General features: G+C 39.2%; 1 protein-coding gene across 28 annotated transcripts in view; it reads right to left on the bottom strand.

Annotated features, from left to right (window-relative positions):
• Nucleotides 1-1,692: 1,692 nt before the first annotated feature.
• Nucleotides 1,693-20,271, bottom strand: part of SGIP1 (SH3GL interacting endocytic adaptor 1) — a 214,681-nt gene continuing 196,102 nt past the window's right edge. For all 28 annotated transcript variants that reach the window (XM_070405306.1, XM_070405309.1, XM_070405307.1 and 25 more), the window contains 6 exons: nt 19,437-19,592; nt 17,137-17,269; nt 10,401-10,603; nt 9,281-9,345; nt 8,530-8,694; nt 1,693-7,528 (listed from right to left, as the gene is read on the bottom strand). In XM_070405306.1, the coding sequence (XP_070261407.1) occupies nt 7,506-7,528; nt 8,530-8,694; nt 9,281-9,345; nt 10,401-10,603; nt 17,137-17,269; nt 19,437-19,592 (745 nt within the window). In that variant the 3' untranslated portion in view covers nt 1,693-7,505. The remainder of the gene's footprint in view (nt 7,529-8,529; nt 8,695-9,280; nt 9,346-10,400; nt 10,604-17,136; nt 17,270-19,436; nt 19,593-20,271) is intronic.

Here is a 20,271-nt window from a genome sequence, read left to right as displayed (position 1 = left end):
CAGCAGAGCGCTCCGCTGCGGGTCCTGGAGGGACAAGCAGGTGCTTCTTTTGCTGGGTTTGTCTTGAGCCAGCACAGAGCAGCGGGGCTTTACCACAGACAGAGCGGTAAGGTCTCTGGGAATCAAGTGTTCTTTGCTGAATTATTCAGGAGGAAAGAGCCAGGCATCAACATTTCAACTAAACTTAAAAGGTGCTCGTGAGTATTTTAACGCACAATTCCTTGTATAAACATTTTATGCCCAAGGCATTTTGTGAAATTACATAACTGTAACAAGGTCCTAAGTCCAGCTTATGTTTGCATCAAAGATCATGGAGAACTCTAAATACAGGCTGCCACCAACTCAAAGTATAGTGTGCACTAACAGCATCTTCTTTAGAAAGACCTTTGACTGAATTTTGTTACCTTTACAAACACAGCAAAATTTCTTTGAGATTCTTTCCCTAGTTTCTCTTATTGTTTAAAAAAAAAATCATGCCTTACATTACCGTGTAGGCATGAAAATTAAAATTTGATCATTTTATTCGTACAGATCCTTTCCTATACAAAGTGAAGAATTAAAAAAAAATTATATTATAACCCAATAATATTCAAATAGTTTAAAAAGTCAGCTCTAGCAATTACTGCTCGCCCTGTAGTGGAGACCTGCTCATAGATATGATTAGTATATCATCATACCAACACTTGGTTTTCAAGAAAAAGTATTCAACAGTAATTTTCCAACTCCCTTAGAGTGTATGTGCGAGGGATCAGATAGGAGCCAGTCTCTTTCATGTGTACCCATTAAATAAAGCAAGACTAAATACTGGCCTGCAAAATTAACACAGCTGTTAGAATTATCATTCTAGTATCTCATAGGAAAAGGAAAAAAATCTGACTTTGGACCTTGGAACATTGATTCCAAATGAGTCATTTGGTTCATTATCTAAAATAGTTTGAAGTAATGATGTATGAATAACACTAGACATTAGTTTTGAAAAAAAAAGAAAATGCTAATGAAATAATATACAACTGAACAAGTGAGATGGAATTAACATTTGCATGATATAATCATTCATGAAATATTTGTAAATGATAAATAGCTTGTGATCTATCAAGCTGATTCACAAACTCTGAATGAATTAAAATTGAATTACATTTAAAGAAATGTAATAATTCAGCTTTACTCTTTTCTGTCTGAAAAGTTTACTCAGGAATTTTTTTTAAAGGAACTTTGTTAATTGTTTTGTGCAGAACAATTGATTTGAAAAATAAAGGAAAGCAAAAAAAGAATTGTGAAATGCTCATTAATAGATTCATGATTCAATTTCTTAAAGCTGTTTAATAAAATATTACCAAAGATTGCTCACAAGTGTTAATTTCACTCTGCAAAGAATTTGTACCATCAAATAATGTTCTGATGTGGTCATAATACTTAAAATATTAAAACCATTTCATTATTTTTTTTGAATATTTTAGGTGGTAAAGTTAAATTCACTATGATGTATTAATGAAATTTAAATTCACTTGAAATGTCAGGAATTTCCCTTAAAGTTGAAACAAAAAACTAGACCAACTATTCAATGCTCTACTGGTTATATTATTTGTAGTTGGTGAAAAATAGGTAAACTGGTGTTAAAACTTTTCTAAATTTCTTCAAGGTGTTTTTAGGGGGGAAAAAGTGTTATCCTGATCCAATAACTTCATCTTAAACTTCACTAAAACAATAACATTTATTATCCATGTCCAAGAAGTGGGGACTATGGTATAGAATCATTTATTCTCAGACCACAATGAACATTTGCCAGAACCAGTAGAACTGAACATGATTTGGAAAATACTGGAATGTACTTATTTTCTTTTAGACATTTAGGAACACATAAAAATATATTTGCTTTTCGCTGAAAACATCCTTTCTTTCAAGGTTACATAGACAATGTATCCAGAACAGGCAATGTATAACCCTAGGGATAGAAAGAGGTGATCAGAGATACTAGAAATCAAAGGAAAATACCCTTGGAAGTTAAACCTAGAGAATAAGTTATTATGCCCATGGTGAATGTCAACAAGGAGGTGCCTTTCTCTCATAGAATACTCATGTAAGATACAAATCAGGTATTAAACATAAGGGACAGTCAAGAGGTCTGCCCATAGATACTAAATTTTGACATTCCTTCAAGAAGGATGCTTAGATTTCAATTAGATATTAAAAATGCAACTCTAGCTTACAGAAGACAGAACATCAAAGCAATGACAAGAGAGAGAAGCTAGTGGGTTTTTTTGTTTGTTTTGTTTTTAATATTTGGAGACTTAAGACATTGTACTCCTCTCTCATTCTTCCTCTATGTATTTCATGCTCCAAAAGTAATGTAATGGTATCCATGTTCAATTCATGAGTGATGGAGTGAAATCTAAATGTTATTTGCCAAATTGGAAAAAAAAGGAGCAGGAAAATACAATAAAGCTTCAAGAGAGAAGTGCACACAGTAAAAGGGGGTAGGGTGGGTCATCAGAACAGTCTCTTTATTCAGTGTAACATGAATTGATTTGTTCACTCATATCAACAGTTTAATTTGACTCATTCCAAGGAAACATGTTTACTTGTAATATTAACTTTTAAAGCAATATCTAGAAATCACCCTCATTTTGATATAAAAAAATCATGCTTCTGTTTTTAAAAAATTGCTAATCAGAAAACCATGTACAAAATGAAAGTATTTGGACTGAATGTGATTTTGCTCCAATGCATAATTTTTGGAGAAAAAGAAAGCTTAATAAAAACAAACCTACAAACCCGTTCCTTAGTCGATATCTGCATATTTTATGGTGCCATTCAACTTTCCTTGATAGCCTTTGATTATTTTAAAGAAAAAAAAGGAAATAAAAAGGATTGGTGCAATTTTTTCGTAAAGACGTTAGTCTGTGTTTATAAAACATTCAATTCAAAGGCCTACAAGACAAATGGGTTGACTTATAAGTTAGGTGTCTGAGTTTCCTTTGCAAGGAGGGAGACGTTTATTAAGACTGTGTGTTTGGGATGAACCACAGCTTGCAACCTCCCTACTGCTCCCTTTAAACTTTCAAGACTTTGAAGAAAAGGACAGAAACATGAAAATGAGAGAACGCATTTCAGGCCATTTTGAGACTGAGATAGCATAACAGGAGAGCTCTAAGGAAAAGAGGGATGTTCTTAGAAAAATCCACTTTATCTTTCTCCTTTTCAAGATTAGAAGAAAATTAAATGAGCTGAGTGAAAAAAACAAATTCACTAGAAAAAAATGATATTCAACTTACAATTTAGTATTTAAAATTTGATATAATGTCAGAGCTAAGAAGGACCTGAGAGATCTATTAGGGCAGTGATCCTCAAATTTTGGGTGCTTGTCAAAATATTTTTTTTTTTAAATATATTTTTATTGATGTCAGAGAGGAAGGGAGAGGGAGAGAGAGATAGAAACATCAATGATGAGAGAGAATCACTGATTGGCTGCCTCCTGCTGGGGATTGAGCCCACAACCCGGGCATGTGCCCTTGACCAGAATGGAACCCGGTACCCTTCAGTCCGCAGGCCAATGCTCTATCCACTGAGCCAACTGGCTAGGGCTAAAAATACTTATTTTTAAACCCCATTTCTAGAGATTTCTTTATTTAATATACATTTTTTGGCACCTACTGTCTCTTAGGCTCCAGGGATATAGTTGTGATTAAGCCAAAATCATTGCCCTTTTAAAATAAATAACACAAGTGGTCCACATATCATATTTTGAGAAACACATTTTTCCTAACAATTTTGCTACTGGAATTATCCTGATTTTGATACTAATTTTTCATAGCACCTTTACTTTGGCATTCAAATAGAATATGTATAGTAAAATCAAACAGAAGAGTTTATGTTCCAGAATGAGCAAGCAAAACAGGTCAGGGCTCCTTCTGCAGTCACGATAACTGGGTTACTTCCAGTTGCTGTGTCTCTTTGGGCAAATTAGTGAATCTGTCTAGTCCTCAATGTCAGCATTTGTAAAAATAGGAATTCAAAAGAGTACCTACAATTTGGAGATTGATATAAGGATTAAATGAGCTAATAGCTATAGTGACTAGTACATGGTAAGCTCTCAAGTAAATATCAATTTTTATTGTATCTCAGTTAATTACTATGATTGTACAAGTGTCCTTGTAAAGTCCCCCAAGGTCATCTATCTGAGTCAAGTAGAATCATGGAATTTCAGATGTGGAAGAAACTGTATAGATCACTGAGGTGTTGTTATGCTGTCGAAACAGTGTTGAGAGTTGTGGGGTGGGGAACCCAGATTTAAACTGCTGGAGAAACTCCTGCATTGTTTTGAGCTGTTTTGCCTAACAGGATTCCATGCACAATTCTAGTACAAAAAGTCCTGCTGTTAAGAAAAGCTTGAAAACCACTGGCAATCCAAATCCCTCATTGCAAACAGGAGAAACTGAAAAGAGCAGTGATTTGTCTAAGGTCACACAGCAGAAGTTAGCGTCAGTGTAATGCAGTTACATTACTAGAATTGTGCGGGTTTCTTTGAAAAGAAGAAATGAAAATATGTTTAATTATGGCCTCGAACTATCTGTAGATAAAGGTGGAGTAAAAATACACAAAACATTCGGCATTCTGGTCTGTTCTCTATTCACTTGAAACCATTGGAATGTGGACTTTCTTCCTTTATAGGTAAAATAGATTCCCAAATACCATGCAGTGAATTCCCATTTAGGCTGTAGGTATAGAGAAGAATAGAGCTTTAAAAATAATTTAAAAATTTAATCTTTAGGAATTATAAATTCCAATTATGATAAAATTCAGACTAATTCATAATGAGAATTTATTTTTAAAAATACCATGAAAATATGGAATTTATTTGAAAAGAAAAACATACTTTCCATTTTGCCAAAATAAAGCAGCATCATTCATACTTTCTTATCTTGATAGAGCAGAACCTTTGTAACCATATTGCTCAGAACATGATGTTCTGGTTAACAAAACCCTTTCTTTTCATTTTAACCCATAGTATTGAAAATGTTAATATGTACTAGCTCATGTTGTTCTGCTTTAGGGATTGATAATGAGCCCGACTTAATGTTTCTTTTATAACAGAGACTCTTGCACTGTCTTGGATCATTTTTTCTAACATGAATTCTTAGTGCATAGTACAATGGGTACAGGTGTAACAGGAGAATATAAACTACAAGAGTAAAAGAAAAACACCCAAACCTCCCTGATATGAGTTTGTTATTATTTAACCTATTTTCTGAACTGAAAGAGATATATTCTCTATTGAGATTCTGGTTATTCAAGGTTTAGTAACTCTGAAATCACTGACTTTCATTCTGTTTCACAAAGACTAATTAAGAGATCATGGAATATCTTCATTGTTCCAAATTTTAGTTCCTGGAAACATTTGAATAATGTTAGGGATTATTGTAATCTATGTTTTAAATTACATTTTTTACAATATCAACAAAATTATTCTTTAATTAACAAAAAGTCCTTGTGTTTAACTACCAATTCACTCCAAAACCAATTGAAATAAAATAAATATAAAGAGCAAGACATGAGAACAGTAATATTTACACATTTTAATATGCTTTGTGCTAATTTTCAATATGTTTTTTCACAAACTGATTACTTTAAACACATTTTTATATTTATATGCTGGATAATTCTCAGTTTTCTGCAGTTTATTTTCCATTGGTTTTAGTGTTTGGAATTTCCCTATGTTTCATATATTTAAAAATTTTCATTCTTTCTTTCGGTTTCAAAATCAAATAGCATATCTTTACATAAAATGAGTATATTAGTTATTTGTTTAAAAAACTTCAACACAAGACTTGAGAAGCCCATTGAGAATATCCTTCTAATGCAAGGCAGCTCACTTTGAACATCCTCTGGGTAGCCAGCACTGATTGAGAAGTACAAACACCAATTTAGAAAGCTCCACTGTGAACTACTGCCAGTCACATTCTCATTTTAAGAGTAAGATTCTAAAACTTAAAGGGGCTCAAAATTTTTTGTCTAATATGAGTAAATGTAAAGTAAAATTTAGCAACTAATGATAAATAAAACAACGTATAATTACAGTTATTTAACAGTATAACCTAGAACACGAATTTGCCTATGTTTAAAATAAGTTCTATGACTTGAAGGAAGACTTGTGTTTTCAGATCAGAACAAAGGAAGGTTTTATAACTGGGATCCCTGAAGAAGTGCTTCTCTATTCTGAATTCCCTCATTGTCAGGCCCAACTGAGTACTTGAAGTTTTTATTATACCTTGCAACAATAAAATGATAACACATTTTTTATAACTCTTTTTGATTCCCCCCAGAATGGCAAAGATTTATAGTTTCATACAATGCATTTTATCTAAAAGGACTTTATTACACAATTATGTGGAGAGAACTTCTTTGATAAAGATTATTTTTTTCCTTCCCAAATATTATAAATGACTGTGATTAAAATTCTCCTTCTGTATTTAAATAGGGGACAAACATTTTTTTTCTGAGATTTTTGGTCTCAACATTTTTATTCCTATGGGTGAAGAGGAAGATGCATGGCACCGGTCTCCATGCTCGGTGGGAGGAACTCTCTGTTCAGAGTAACTGCAAAAGTTGCGAACCAGCTCAACTATGGAGAGTCTTGAAGTTTTATAATCACAATTTTTGTTTTAGTCTGACTGGATTATTCAACAATCTCTACATTTGCTAAGCTGTAGAGAGAGGGGAAGTAGTTAAGATGTCAATATCTTCTTTACTTGATTATAATTTCATATACTTAAACTTTAAATATGAATTGCTTTCCCTTTATACACAAGTTACAAAAATAAGAGGCCCTGTTTACACAGTTTGCATTTTTATGAAATTTGCAGTTTGAAAAAAAAGCTTTTTTAAAAAGTGGTAATTAATGCTTTTCTTTGAATATGCTGTAACCTTAGAATGTTTTTCTGAAATAGTTTCTGAATTTAACCGACTAAACATTTGAAGATAGAATTTTTTATTTAGCACTAGAATAAAACATACTAAGAACTGAAAAAAAAGTTTTTTTTTCTGGTTCCACTTAATTTCCTTTGTATGTGGCACCCCCTTTGTGATAGCTATCAATATTATATTTAAATTTTATATATTGACAAAATTCAACCTACCTCTGTAAGCGCTGTGCCATTCAACAGTACTACTATTAAATTTACATACCACAGTTTAAATTACATCCATTTCAGGAGTGGTAAAATGCTAAAACTCAAGTGTCTAACTGCTTTACTGGAATGAGTACAATTTACAAATACAATAATTACATTTTAAAACCATAACAATATTACACCTAGAAGTAAATACTGTAGGACTGGTCATCATGGTATTGTGTGAGGGAAATCATTGCTGAAAAGTCGTGGGCATTTCCAGCAGGTTTATCCCAAGTGCAGATTTTGATTTGTTTTCATCCAACCCAAATTGAAACCTGTTTCTCACACAACAGTTCTCCATTATGTGAATCTTCTGAATCCTTGCACAAGATTTTATTAGTTGTCTGCCAAGTATTTTCCTGTAAAAAAAAACAACATACCAGCAGGTTACCTACTATATAATAATCAATAATGTGATTATTAAATGGCTAACATTTCTATTCCTCCTACCTTAACCCTAGGAACCAAATAATGCATATTTGATGGGTGAAATACTAATTATAAGACATCTTATTTTTTGGGTTTTCAATTTTCCAGACCAGCTAGTGGCCTTTTCACATTTCCATATGTAAACATTTTTCACAAATTTGGGTTTTGCTCAGAATAGGTTGGGAGATTTGTTTCTGGATGTGAGAATCCATCTTATTGTAGGAAGAATTGCCATATAATTACTTTCCAATCTGGGTCATTTCTGAGAGTGAAAAGAGTGTAATTAGTAATTATATCATTACAGCCGGCATAAAAACCAGAACTTATCCCAACAAATCATTGACAGGTATAGTCACCCCGGTACTGGGGAATCCCCTGCCAACAAACGACCTTGTGTGCCCAAAACCCATCTCGCGGTCACATCAGCTCATGGGCAACAAGGTCCGATCTCCGAGGTAGATTCCTTAAGGTTACTGTTAAAGAGGGAGATGGGAGCCTCTTAAATCTCAGCTAAGCCTGACGAGTCTAAAATCTATGAAGATTGGAGAAGAAAAGTTTTCAGGTAAGAAATACATTCAAGGCAAATGACATTTACCTTGCTTGTCAATATAACAAAAGTAGGATTTACTTCATTAACCTCAGTGTACACATCTATATAGTGGGAATGATTAATTAGTGCCACCTAAGAAACAGAGCCAGAGCCAGAGCCATGATAAGTAGCCAGGGCTTTCCTAATTTCTAATTTCAGTCCACTGTCCTAGTTTTTCCTTCACTCAACAATTGGTTTGCTTTCTAATTGAGATAGGAATTGAGGGCTGGGAGGGGAGAGGAGTAGAAAAAAGATGAGGAAATCACAACCTTTTTCTTCGGAAGGAAGAGTTGCTGAGGCAACATTATTTTTGCAAATGAAACTTACAAGACACACACTCACCTGCAGCAAACCTTTTTTTGATGAGTGAAAATCGATAGCCTGCTCCAACAAGTTCAATGTCACAGCCGGAAAGGGTGCTTCCTTCACTTGTAAACTGCACAACCAATGGGGAAGGTTTGCTTGGGCCTTCAGATAACTGAAATCTTGCCAATAAAGAACCCACACCTATGAAAAGAGTATTATATAATTGCAAGACAACAGTCAACACCACATTCTGGGTTTAATTTTAGAAATTATATTCAAAATTAAATACACAAAATCTAACTTATTAGAAAACAGTATATGTTCTAATATGGATGAAAAAGATTTATCATTAAATATGATGAGTGACTCCTACTGCATGTAGATTCAAGTGTAATTCAGCCAAATAGTATTAAAAAATTTGGAAGTATGCTACCCAGAAGGCAACGTATTCTCCAACCTATGATTGATATCAGAGGAAAGTAAAACATATCTAAACTATCAGGGAGTGTGAGATCTGATACAGAGTGGAAATATGCCTAATTAAAAGCTCTTTTTTTTTATGCTGAAAATATGGTCTGTTTGATGTGGGTTTGAGGCAGAAAAGGGGGAAGCACAAGATTCATTGAAGAATTACTTGATTTTATTGGTTGAAATACACATATGCCAAAATGAAGTGACATATTTTGCTTGCTTTTAGTATAAAGTGTATTTTGGTTAATAGTTACCTGATACTTGCAAATTATTTCAGCCTCAGATATTAAATAATGTAAGCCTTTGATGACATTACCTCCATTTTCTGACTTCTGAGAAATATCGGGAATTTTCCACAATATTCTTTGCTGTTCGGCATTCCTAAAAATAAAATTGGTAAAAGACTTTTGCATTGGCAAGGTTTTTTTGTTTAATAGATGCCCTATTTTTTCCAGATAGTGTTAATTTTTTAAAAAAGGATTCTGAAGATTCCAGCTACAATTTAAACATTATCTATCTGTTTATCTATCTATCCACATATAAATTCTCTCCTTTCCTGTTCCTTATTGTAACCGGCTACAACACTGTCGGATAGATAAATATTTAGAGGACAATATGGTTAAGTTTTTTTAAACACATCTACTGAAAGGATAGATGAGAAGGGTTAGTTCATCAGTTCAGGCCATTTACATTGGAGCTGTTATATGGCTGACATTCATTTTTTAAAAATGTTCCATTTTCTGCTTTTGACAATCATGTGGGAAACCCAGAACATTGATCCTAGGAGCTGCCATTGGTACTCAGTGCCTGTCCAGTCTCTGTTTCCAGAGGCTACAGAGCGAAACCCTCCACTTCTCAGGCTCCCTTGTGTTTAGGGCCCTGGGTGCAGATTAGACTTCGCCAGTCACGTGCAGTGCGTTGACTCTGGAGAACAGGAGGGAGAGAGAGGCCTTCCTCCGGCTGCTTTCTTGGCTGTTTTCTGCTGCCAGCAACCTGAGGTGTGGGGGTCTGACCGCAGCGCTCCAGTCCAGCCTGCAGTTTTGTGAGTGTTGAAAGCTTTCTCATCCTTCACCCGAGTGACAGTGGGGGTTCTTGAGTTCAGTGGCTGCCCTGTCAGCCTCCTGATGTTCCTTCTTGGTTACGGCCGAGGCAAGCAGCTCCTCTGGCCGGCCGATGCTACGTCTTCCAGGAAACATTCCTGGAGACCCAGCCCAAAGCTTGTTTTTCTAGCACTTCCACCATGTACGTGTGGGCATCTGAATCCCTGTGCTAAACCATTTTCTGCTTAAAATAGCTGCGGTGGTTTCTGTTTCTTTCCCTGAACCTGACACACAGGCCTGCTGTGGTCTCCAGGAGGAAACAAATGCTAAGAAGTCTGGGGTCCCTCTGTCCAGAGGAGCTCTTTGGGGAAGCGGAAAGGGGTTGGGGCTCCTTACCAGACTGCCGGGGGGAGCACGGCCTGGAGCTTGGTTACTCCTCCGTCGATGGGGACCAGGAACTGCACATTGTTGAGGGCCACCGCGGTTGTCATTGCATCCGTATTATATTTGTAATCTATGCGCAGGTCGGTGCTGGTGGGCTCACACCGCCAGTTCACTGCCAGGTTCAGAGGTGTGGACTGAATGCCCTGGGCGGACACCTGGCCAAATGACAGGAAAGAGAATAGTTAAGGCTCCACCATTAATCAGAAACAAGCCAGAGGCTAGGATTATCTCCCATAGGAATGTTCTTAGGCATCAAAACGTCGTGCTGTTAGTGCTGCTCACAGATGAGCTGTCAGTGAAAATCACCATGAAGGGTGCCATGTGAGGGAGAGCTGGTGCTTCGGGGAAGTTGTTACAGATTAAAAAATAAAATCGATGATTAAACTCTCTAGTACTGTAGAGTTTAGAATACACTTTATGTCAGTTAAGGAGGTGGTAGAGCACTGGTTAGGGGCTGAGGCCCAGGAGTTAGACAGGTCTGGATGTGAGTTCTCATTGCCAGTTACAAGCTGAGTGATCTTGGACCAGTTACTAAACTTCTCTGTGCCTCAGTTATATCCTCATCTGCCAAATGGGAATGATAACAACAATATTTACTCATAGAGTTGTCGGGCAGATTGAAGATGTTCATGGGAAACACTCGGCAAAGGGCCTGGCACAGAGTCAGTGACCAGTGCTTTAATTCATGTGACCTATTGATATTCTTATATTTGCCCTTCACAACAAACCAGTGAGTTAGACAAAGCAGGTTATTGTTACTCTTTTCGGATTTGTCAAAATAAGGACCTGGTCCTCTAACTGGAAGTGCAGCATTCAGCTGTCTACTGTCAATTCTAGTTAGAATCAACTCTGAGTCTGACCAAGGAAAAACCAGGTTCGAAGAATCAACTAAAATATATTTTACCTAAAGCCAACAATATCAACTTGAGTTTTAAAGGCCCACAATGAAAAAATTCACAATGTTATTATTCCTTGATTGTTCAATGTGACAACGAATAGCTCTAGGAAATTCTCCTTTTCTAAGTATGCCACCCTGCAGGAGCGATTGGGTGGTGTCTATGCCCTTGCAGTTTGATTCATGGAGTATGAGTTTTGCTGATTTTGAAGACTATAAACAGCTCTTTATTGACTTTGCAAGGTCTGCACATATGGACACCATGGTGAAGCGGCCTGAGGCAGGAGTGGCTGCTGCAGAACCAAGCCCAGAAATGTGTTGTTGTTTTTTAAATAAAATGACAGACATAGCTTTTGAGGACAATTTCAGTTAGATAATCATTATTATGATTTTTTAAACTTTAAATATTTTTAACAACACAATCCTCTGCAAATGAACTTTTACTTAAAAATCTATCAGTTAAGATAGATCAAAAGCGGTGTTTCTGCACTCGGTCCTCAGCAGTTCCAGCTTCATAGTGTGGTTCTATTCAGCCAGGTGCTTGTGGCTAAGTGAGGGTGTGTTTTTGATTGTCCTTACTATTGGGGGATGATACTGGTGACCAGAAACTAAACATGCTGCAATTTGAGGGCAATCCCACAAAAAACACTGGTTGTGCCTCCCACCCAATTCCTTGCATAATTGAAAACAACACAATTCAACAAGAGATTTTTCAGAGCACACTTTAACACAGAACAACAGGCCTAGGGCCACTTACATGTTCCAAAGTACTTTGAAATATAGTAAGCACCTCATCCAGCCTATAAAATATCTAGGTAGGAATCATTATTATCTTTAATTGCAGATGAGGAAACTGAGGTCCAGGGAGATGAAGTGCCCAAGGTCAGTGGCCAGTAAGAAGGTGATTTAATTCCAGAATTCAGTTTCTTGCCAATGTTATATTTATACACTAAACTCATATTGCAATAGGTGAGTCTATCTAATTTCTAGGTTCACTTAATGACAAATATGAAGAATTTAAAAATTTCACAGGATTTAAAATTTCAAAAAAACAATTTTAATCTGAATTGAAAATGCAGATGCAGGATTTGTAATGAAAGTTCATGAAAGAAAACAACTACAGTTTTAGTTTTACCCTGTTGGGCATAAGAACCATGCACGTGCCCCAGAATTTAACTTCCTATTCAGGGAAAAATTACATTGGAATTTCTTTTTCTTAACTCCTCTAATTTCTCTCAGAATCTTAAAGCAATCACTAAATACGTTTAAATGCTTTGGGAAAAAAGTTAAATGAAAATGCATTTTATATTATCTTTTTAAAAAAAAATTTATTTTCTTGTTTTTTTTTTTTTGTTTTTTTTTTAAATATATTTTATTGATTTTTTACAGAGAGGAAGGGAGAGGGATAGAGAGTTAGAAACATCGATGAGAGAGAAACATCGATCAGCTGCCTCCTGCACACTCCCCACCGGGGATGTGCCCGAAACCCAGGTACATGCCCCTGACCGGAATCGAACCTGGGACCTTTCAGTCCGCAGGCCGACGCTCTATCCACTGAGCCAAACCGGTTTCGGCAATTTTCTTGTTTAAAGTATTACAAATAGTAGTACATATGTCTCCTTTTCCCCCCCCACTGACCTTTCCCTGGCCTCCCCTACTCCCCAGCACATGCCCTTACCCCACCCCTCCAGTGTCTTGTGTCCATTGGTTATGCTTATATGTATGCATATAAGTCCTTCGATTGATCTCTTACCCTCACCCCCCACAACATTCCCAGCCTTCCCGCTGTACTTTGACAGTCTGTTTGATGCTTCTCTGCCTCTGAATCTATCTTTTTGTTCATTAGGTTATAATGTTCTTTATTATCCATAAATGAATGAGATCATATGGTATTTTTCTTTCACTGCCTGGCTTATTTCACTTAGCATAATGCTCTCCAGTTCCGTCCATGCTGCGGCAAATAGTAAGAATTCCTTCTTTTTTATAGCAGTGTAGTATTCCATTGTGTAGATGTACCATAGTTTTCTAATCCATTCAATTTGCTGATGGGCATTTAGGCTGTTTCCAAATCTTAATATCTTTTAATTATAAAAGTGATGAATTTCTGTCATATTATGTGTTTGTTTAATATTATCTAATCTAATAAAAGAGAAACATGGTAATTAGCGTACGACCGCTACCCTTTTCATTGGCTAATCAGGGCGATATGCAAATTAACTGCCAACAAAGATGGCGGTTAATTTGCTTATGTAGGCACAATGCAGGGAGGCGAAAGGGAAAGCAGGAAGAAGCCCCCTGCCACTGACAGTGATCGGAAACCCAGGGGGGAGCTAAGAGCTGGGGGGCAGGGCAAAGGCGGCCCTGGGGGCCGCCTTTGCCCTGCCCCCCAGCCATGATCGGAGAATCAGGCGCCTTTGCCGCCCTGGCCAGTGATAGCAGGAAGTAGGGGTGGAGCCAGCGATGGGAGCTGGGCACGGGTGAAGCTGGCAGTCCCGGGAGCTAGGGGTCCCTTGCCTGGGCCTAAAGTGGAGCCCGTGATTGTGGGGCCGCTGCAGCTGCGGGTCCCCGCTGCCCAGGCCGGACGCCTCGGCCAGAGGCGTTAGGCCTGGGCAGGGGGAGAGCCTGCAACCGTGGGGAGCTGGGGGTCCCCTGCCCAGGCCTAATGTCTCGGCCAGAGGCGTTAGGCCTGGGCAGGGGCGGAGCCTGCAACCGCGGGGAGCTGGGGGTCCCCTGCCCAGGCCTAATGCCTTGGCCAGAGGTGTTAGGCCTGGGCAGGGGTGGAACCAGCCATTGCAGGGAGCAGGTGCGGAGTCAGCGATCCTGGGCAGCTGGGGGTCCCCTGCCCAGGCCTAACGCCTTGGCCAGAGGCGTTAGGTCTAGGCAGGGGCGGAGCTTGCAACCACGGGGAGCTGTGGGTCCCCTGCCCAGGCCTAAGGCCTTGGCCAGAGGCGTTAGGCATGGGCAGGGGCGGAGTCAGCAATCGTGAGCAGCTGGGGGTCCCCTGCCCAGGCCTAACGCCTTGGCCAGAGGCATTAGGTCTAGGCAGGGGCAGAGCGGGAGATCGCAGGGAGCTGGGGGTCTCCTGCCGAGGACTAATGCCTCCACCAGAGGCCTTAGGTCTTGGCAGGGGCGGTGCCAGAGATCGTGGGTAGCAGGGGCAGAGCCGGGAATGGTGGGTGCTGGGGGTCCCCTGCCCAGGCCTGACAACTCTGCCGGAGGCCTCAGGCCTGGGCAAGGGGCCGATCCGGTGATCGGCGATCGGAGGGTGATGAGGATCAACTCCTCTGGCTGAGGCATCAGGCCTGTGCGGGGGGCGGAGCCAGCAATCGGAGGGGGCTGGGGGTCCCCTGCCCAGGCATGATTCCTGGGCCAGAGGCATCAGGCCTGGGCGGGGTCAGGGCCAGTGATTGGGGGGAGATGGGGGTCCCCTGTCCAAGCCTGACACCTCTGGCGGAGGCGTCAGGCCTGGGCAACGGCCGATCAGGCGATCGGACGGTGATGGGGGTCGACGCCTCTAGCCGAGGCATCAGGCCTGGGCGAGGGCGGAGCTGGTGATCGGGGGGAGAGGGGGGTCCCCTGCCCAGACCTGAATCCTGGGCCAGAGGCATCAGGCCTGGGCCAGGGGCGGAGCCAGCAATCGGAGGGGTCTGGGGGTCCCCTGCCCAGACCTGACGCCTGGGCCAGAGGCATCAGGCCTGGGGGGGGGGGGGGAAGAACCAGTGATTGGGGTGAAATGAGAGTCCCCTGCCCAGGCCTGACGCCTCCGGCAGAGGCATCAGGCCTGGGCAAGGGGCCGATCCTGCGATTGGAGGGTGATGGGGGTCAACGCCTGAGGGCTCCCAGTATGTGAGAGGGGGCAGGCTGGGCTGAGGGACACTCTCCCTCCCCCACCCCCCCAGTGCACGAATTTCGTGCACCGGGCCCCTAGTCTATATATATAAAAGACTAAGTGACTGGCCAACTGGCCTACCATTCAACTGACCAGTAGCTATGATGCACACTGACCACCAGGGGGCAGATGCTCAACGCAGGAGCAGAAGCCACAGGCATGGAAACATGGAACAGACTGATGAATCTCAGAGCGAAGGGAGGAGGGGGAGGGCAGGAAGAGATTAACCAAAGATCTTGTATGCATACTAGAGTCCCAATGCACGAATTCGTACACCGTGGGGTTCCTTGGCCTGGCCTGTGGGGATGGGGCCGAAACCGGCTCTCTGACATCCCCCGAGGGGTCCTGGATTGCGAGAGGGCACAGGCTAGGCTGAGGGACCCCACCAGTATACGAATCCATGCACTGGACCTCTACTTGATAATAAGCTTAGATAATCCAATTCTTACAGAAAAAACATCCATTTGCATTGTTGTAAAATGTGCCATCATATATATGCTTCACTTTCAATGGTTTCCTTATGATATCATGAGTGCTTTTCAACCTATAGGGTGCATTATAATCACTTGGAGAACTTGAAACAAATACAGATATCTGGGTCATACCCTGAACCAATTAAGTCAAAATCTCTGGGAGTTTCAGGGCCCAGCAGATGTCTATGTCTGTATCTGTGTCTGTGTCTATATCTCTATGTCTATTTCTATATTTACAAATAGATTTTAATGTAGATGTCTATGTATATCCTATATAATAAAAACCTAATATGCTAAGTATCCAGTGGTCTGGTTGTCCATTCAACCGATCAAAGCGTAAAATGCTAAGGCCGCTCAACCACTCGCTATGGTGTGCACTGACCACCAGGGGTCAGATACTCAACACAGGAGCTTCCCCTTGGTGGTCATTGCACTCCCACAGGGGGAGAGCCACTCAGCCAGAAGCCCTGAGCCAGGTTCATGGCTGGCAGTGGCAGGAGCCTCTCCCGCCTCCACAGCACTTGGACATCCCCTGAGGGCTCCCAGACTGTGAGAGGGTGCAGGCTGGGCTGAGGGCCGCCCGCCCCCCCCCCCCCCCCCAAACTGCACAAATTTCATGCACCAGGCCTCAAGTCTATATATACTAGTAATTAGCAAAAGTTCAGAATGAGTATTCATTTACAAATTCTCTGGTGATTATAGAGTTATGTTTAAGATGCACCAATTTCTAGTAAAATACAACTTTAAAAATAATATTTTTTCCTCATCTTAAGAAAAATAATATGGACATATTTAATCACAAAAATTATAATACATTAAAGATAACCTAGGTGATCAAGTGGCTGGGAATCGATAGGGTACTCAGGCTGTATAGAATCCTGGTTTGAAAGCTTATTTACTAAGCCAGTAATAATTTGGGAGGAGGGCAATCCTGGACAGAAAAAGAAAATTCTTTTATACTATATTGTGTTGTACCAACCAGTCTTTTAACATCAAATTATTTCTTACCATGAATTTTACTAGAATTTATTTCATAGGACTACCACATTAGAAAAAAAACACCAGAGTACTTACATTTAATAATTTAAAATAAGAGGTTTTAATATAATAATGTTCTTAACAAAATACAGTGAACAAGTTTATCAATATTTATAATCTTCACTGACGTAATTTTCTGCAACTTCATTCTGTGGCATGTTTTTCTAATATTTAAAAAAAATTTTACTTGTAAGTTTTAAACTAAGAATATGTATGAATATTCTTGTCACTAAGTCTGCAAGTAGTCTTTTAAAAGTTCTATTTTCTTATAATTATAGCTTTTAAATAATATTAAAAGAAATGTTATTTTATTTACTTTTATTTAATGCTAGATATGTTAGAATATACATTTGTAATGTAAAAACCACACCCTGGCCATATAAATAGGCTTACCTGATATTTAAGCATGTCCACATTATAATATGTAGCCTGGGGTTTTTGTTCAGACACTTTCTTTAGGTGAGTCATCAAATTTGGCATGTTTACCCAGAATTCCTTGCTATTGGCATCACTTTGGGTATTATCGCTATTCAATTGGGAAGAAAAAAATGATTATCATCTTGACATAGAGAATCATCTTAGCAAATTGCAGTCTGATTTCTACATCCATCTTTGACAATTTGTAGATTATATTATTAACAGTAGTATGGTTTCAATTCAATTGCAGTTCTAAATGGTATTAAGTTAATAGATTAATACCCATAGGGAGGCATTATTGTAGTTTTATAAATCTCAGTGAGTACTCAGTAATATTAACCAATCATAATGATAATTGGTTGCTTTGAAGAGTGAATTATTTATTAATCCAAACTTAATAGCTCTTTCTACATCACCAGTTTCCTCTGCCTTAGTCAGTTAATGCAATCAAATAGCTGAGTTTATTGGTTTTCTTTTTTTTTTTTTTTTGTATTGACTTGAACAGTAGTTTCTCAAAAATTACTGAGTTAAATTTTTGGCCAAATGTCTTTGTCGCCAACTGCGGAAAAAAGGGTGATACTAGAATTACCATGCTACCTTTTTAGTATTCACAATATATCACCTAAGAGCATCTAAGTCATAAAAAAGTCACTTTTCTTACAAGATGACCCTGGAATTTAAATGATAATTACCATGGTAGTTACAATAGACAAGCACAGTCTTGATGAACTGAGGAGTTTGTATTCTTATGAGAAGCATTAGCTTTGCTCAGGTGCCTGCCCACAGGTGACCCACCTGATATATCTTGAAAATGCTCTTCTCAATGACAAAAAAGTCACATAAGAGTGTGAAAAGCATTTGCTCACTTCTCACATAATGAGGAAACTGAGAACCCAAGTGATTCAGAAACTGGACATACAACTCAAGTTTAATGACATTTCACTTTCAGAATATTCTACGTCAAACAGTAGATATAATTTTCTGAGCACCTACTATGTGCTAGGCACTCTGTTAACATTTCATTAAAATCTATCTGTAAAGGAAGAATTATCTTCCTTTTTAAGGATGGGCAAATGTTACAAAAAGAGAAAATTAGAGATTAAGAAGACAGAAGAGTGGCAGTGATAATGTTATAAAGGCAGGTCACAAGTAAGCTGCCAGAAGTCTAACAAGTCAGAACAGCTCAGTCAAAAAAACATCAGAGCCTTGCCCTAACCAGTTTGGCTCAGTGGATAGAGTGTCAGCCTGCGGACTCAAGGGTCCCAGGTTCGAGTCCGGTCAAGGGCATGTACCTTGGTTTCAGGCACATCCCCAGTAGGGAGCGTGCTAGAGGCAGCTGATTCATGTTTCTCTCTCATCGATGTTTCTAACTCTCTATCCCTCTCTGTAAAAAATCAATAAAAATGCTACTGTTCTGTTGAGAGGGAGTAGTTTGGGGGTGGTGGGGAGCCAAGTCTCAGCATGACCTATGTGGTTCTGCTGGGCCCTGGTCTGGGTTGTTGCTATATAACTCGGGGCATGTAGGAAGAGAATCCTGGCCTCCTCCGAGACTTTGCCTCTAATCAAGCTGAGGTAAAGATGCTGATTCAGGCTGTTTACTAGTAAAGTGTTATTATCTAAAAACATTCAAGTTACCTAGAGCTTCCAGAGCTGTAGCTACACAGCAAGGCAGCAGATAGTAATGGAGGGTCAACAAAATTAAGTAATTTGCTTAAGTTGGAATAGCTAATAGGTAAGAGAGTCAGAATTCCAGCCCAGGTCAGTGTTATTGTAGGTCATACTTTCACACTATACCAAACAGAGGCACTCAGTTACTACACAGCAATGTCAATATAATTATGTTTCACAGAAAAGGTTTTCATGTTCATGTGAAGAGTAACGCACAATTCAAATATCGTTTGAGTTTAAAGATGCTACTACAACAACAGTTTATTCCTTTTATTGGGTTCATTTTCCACCATCCTTATCCATTGTCTACTGATGATAAGTAAAATGGACAATAAATAAATTGTCACTAATACAGATTTTATTACTCTAAATCTCTCTCCAGCCACTTGAGATAGTTGGCCATTAAAATACGTATGTGCACAGATGTACAGTCAATGACAAAAAACTTGGACAGCTGTAAAAGTTCTGAGTTTGAATCTACACACATACCTGAGCAGCGGTAATTGCTTTACAGTGTTACTTCCTTGCTAAGGTTTATCCCTCCCTTATCTGAGAATAAAGTGCTAAGCTACACATATCTCTAAAAAAATTGTGCAAAATATATTTACCAGCAGAGAAGTTGGGGATTTGGCAGGACGTGTTCTAACCTGCTGAAATTTATCACCCGGAAAGTCAGGGCAGCTGGCGATGGGTTGTTGGCAAAGTGTCTGGTGATGCCGGCAGGGAAGGACAACACCATTTCCCCAGTAATCTTCACGATACATCTGGCATATCAAAACACATGAGAGGAAAGAGAGGAAGCACAGATCAGTATGCTGTAAATCAAAACAGTTGTGAAAAAGAACAGGCTTATGCAACAGATGAAAGGTAAGCTCTTGCAACTCCTCTCAATATAAATCATTTCTAAAACTCAATGGTTTGTTTTAACACTTATCCAAAAAAGAGAGTGGCTATTCCACTGAGTGTCTTTTTAAACTGGAAGAAGAAAAGTACAGCTTTTCGTTTGTAGAAAAGTCTACATGTTCCCCTCACAAATAGAACCATCTTATTTTGGTGGTTCTCTCTCTGATTTCTGAAGTTTTCACAGCATAGTCAAAGATATTAAATTGCACAATGCTATCACATTATTCACTGGGACTTATTTTAGTTCTCCGAGGGACATGATTGATGCATTGAGCATGTTCTTTCATGTACCCTTGAGGTAAACTTAAGCTTCCAACTTAACAAATCTGCATTCCATTAACTTGTCTACTTGGTTGACATTGTTACATCAGTTAACACATGAGTTCACACAGTAGGATGATAATTTGGAAGGAAGAATTTCTTTTTTTAAAGGCCTTGGTTGAGGTATAATTGACATATAATTATATATAAACTAGGGGCCAGTGCACAAATTCGTGCACCTTGAAAGGAACTGTGGGCCGCAAGGCTGCAGTGGACACA

Source organism: Myotis yumanensis, unplaced genomic scaffold, assembly GCF_028538775.1.
Source record: "Myotis yumanensis isolate MYYU_CA2020_CCGP unplaced genomic scaffold, mMyoYum1.0.hap1 SCAF_2, whole genome shotgun sequence".
Lineage (NCBI taxonomy): Eukaryota > Metazoa > Chordata > Mammalia > Chiroptera > Vespertilionidae > Myotis > Myotis yumanensis.
The sequence above is the reverse complement of the archived record's forward strand: the minus strand, read 5'-3'. Positions and strand labels throughout refer to the sequence as shown.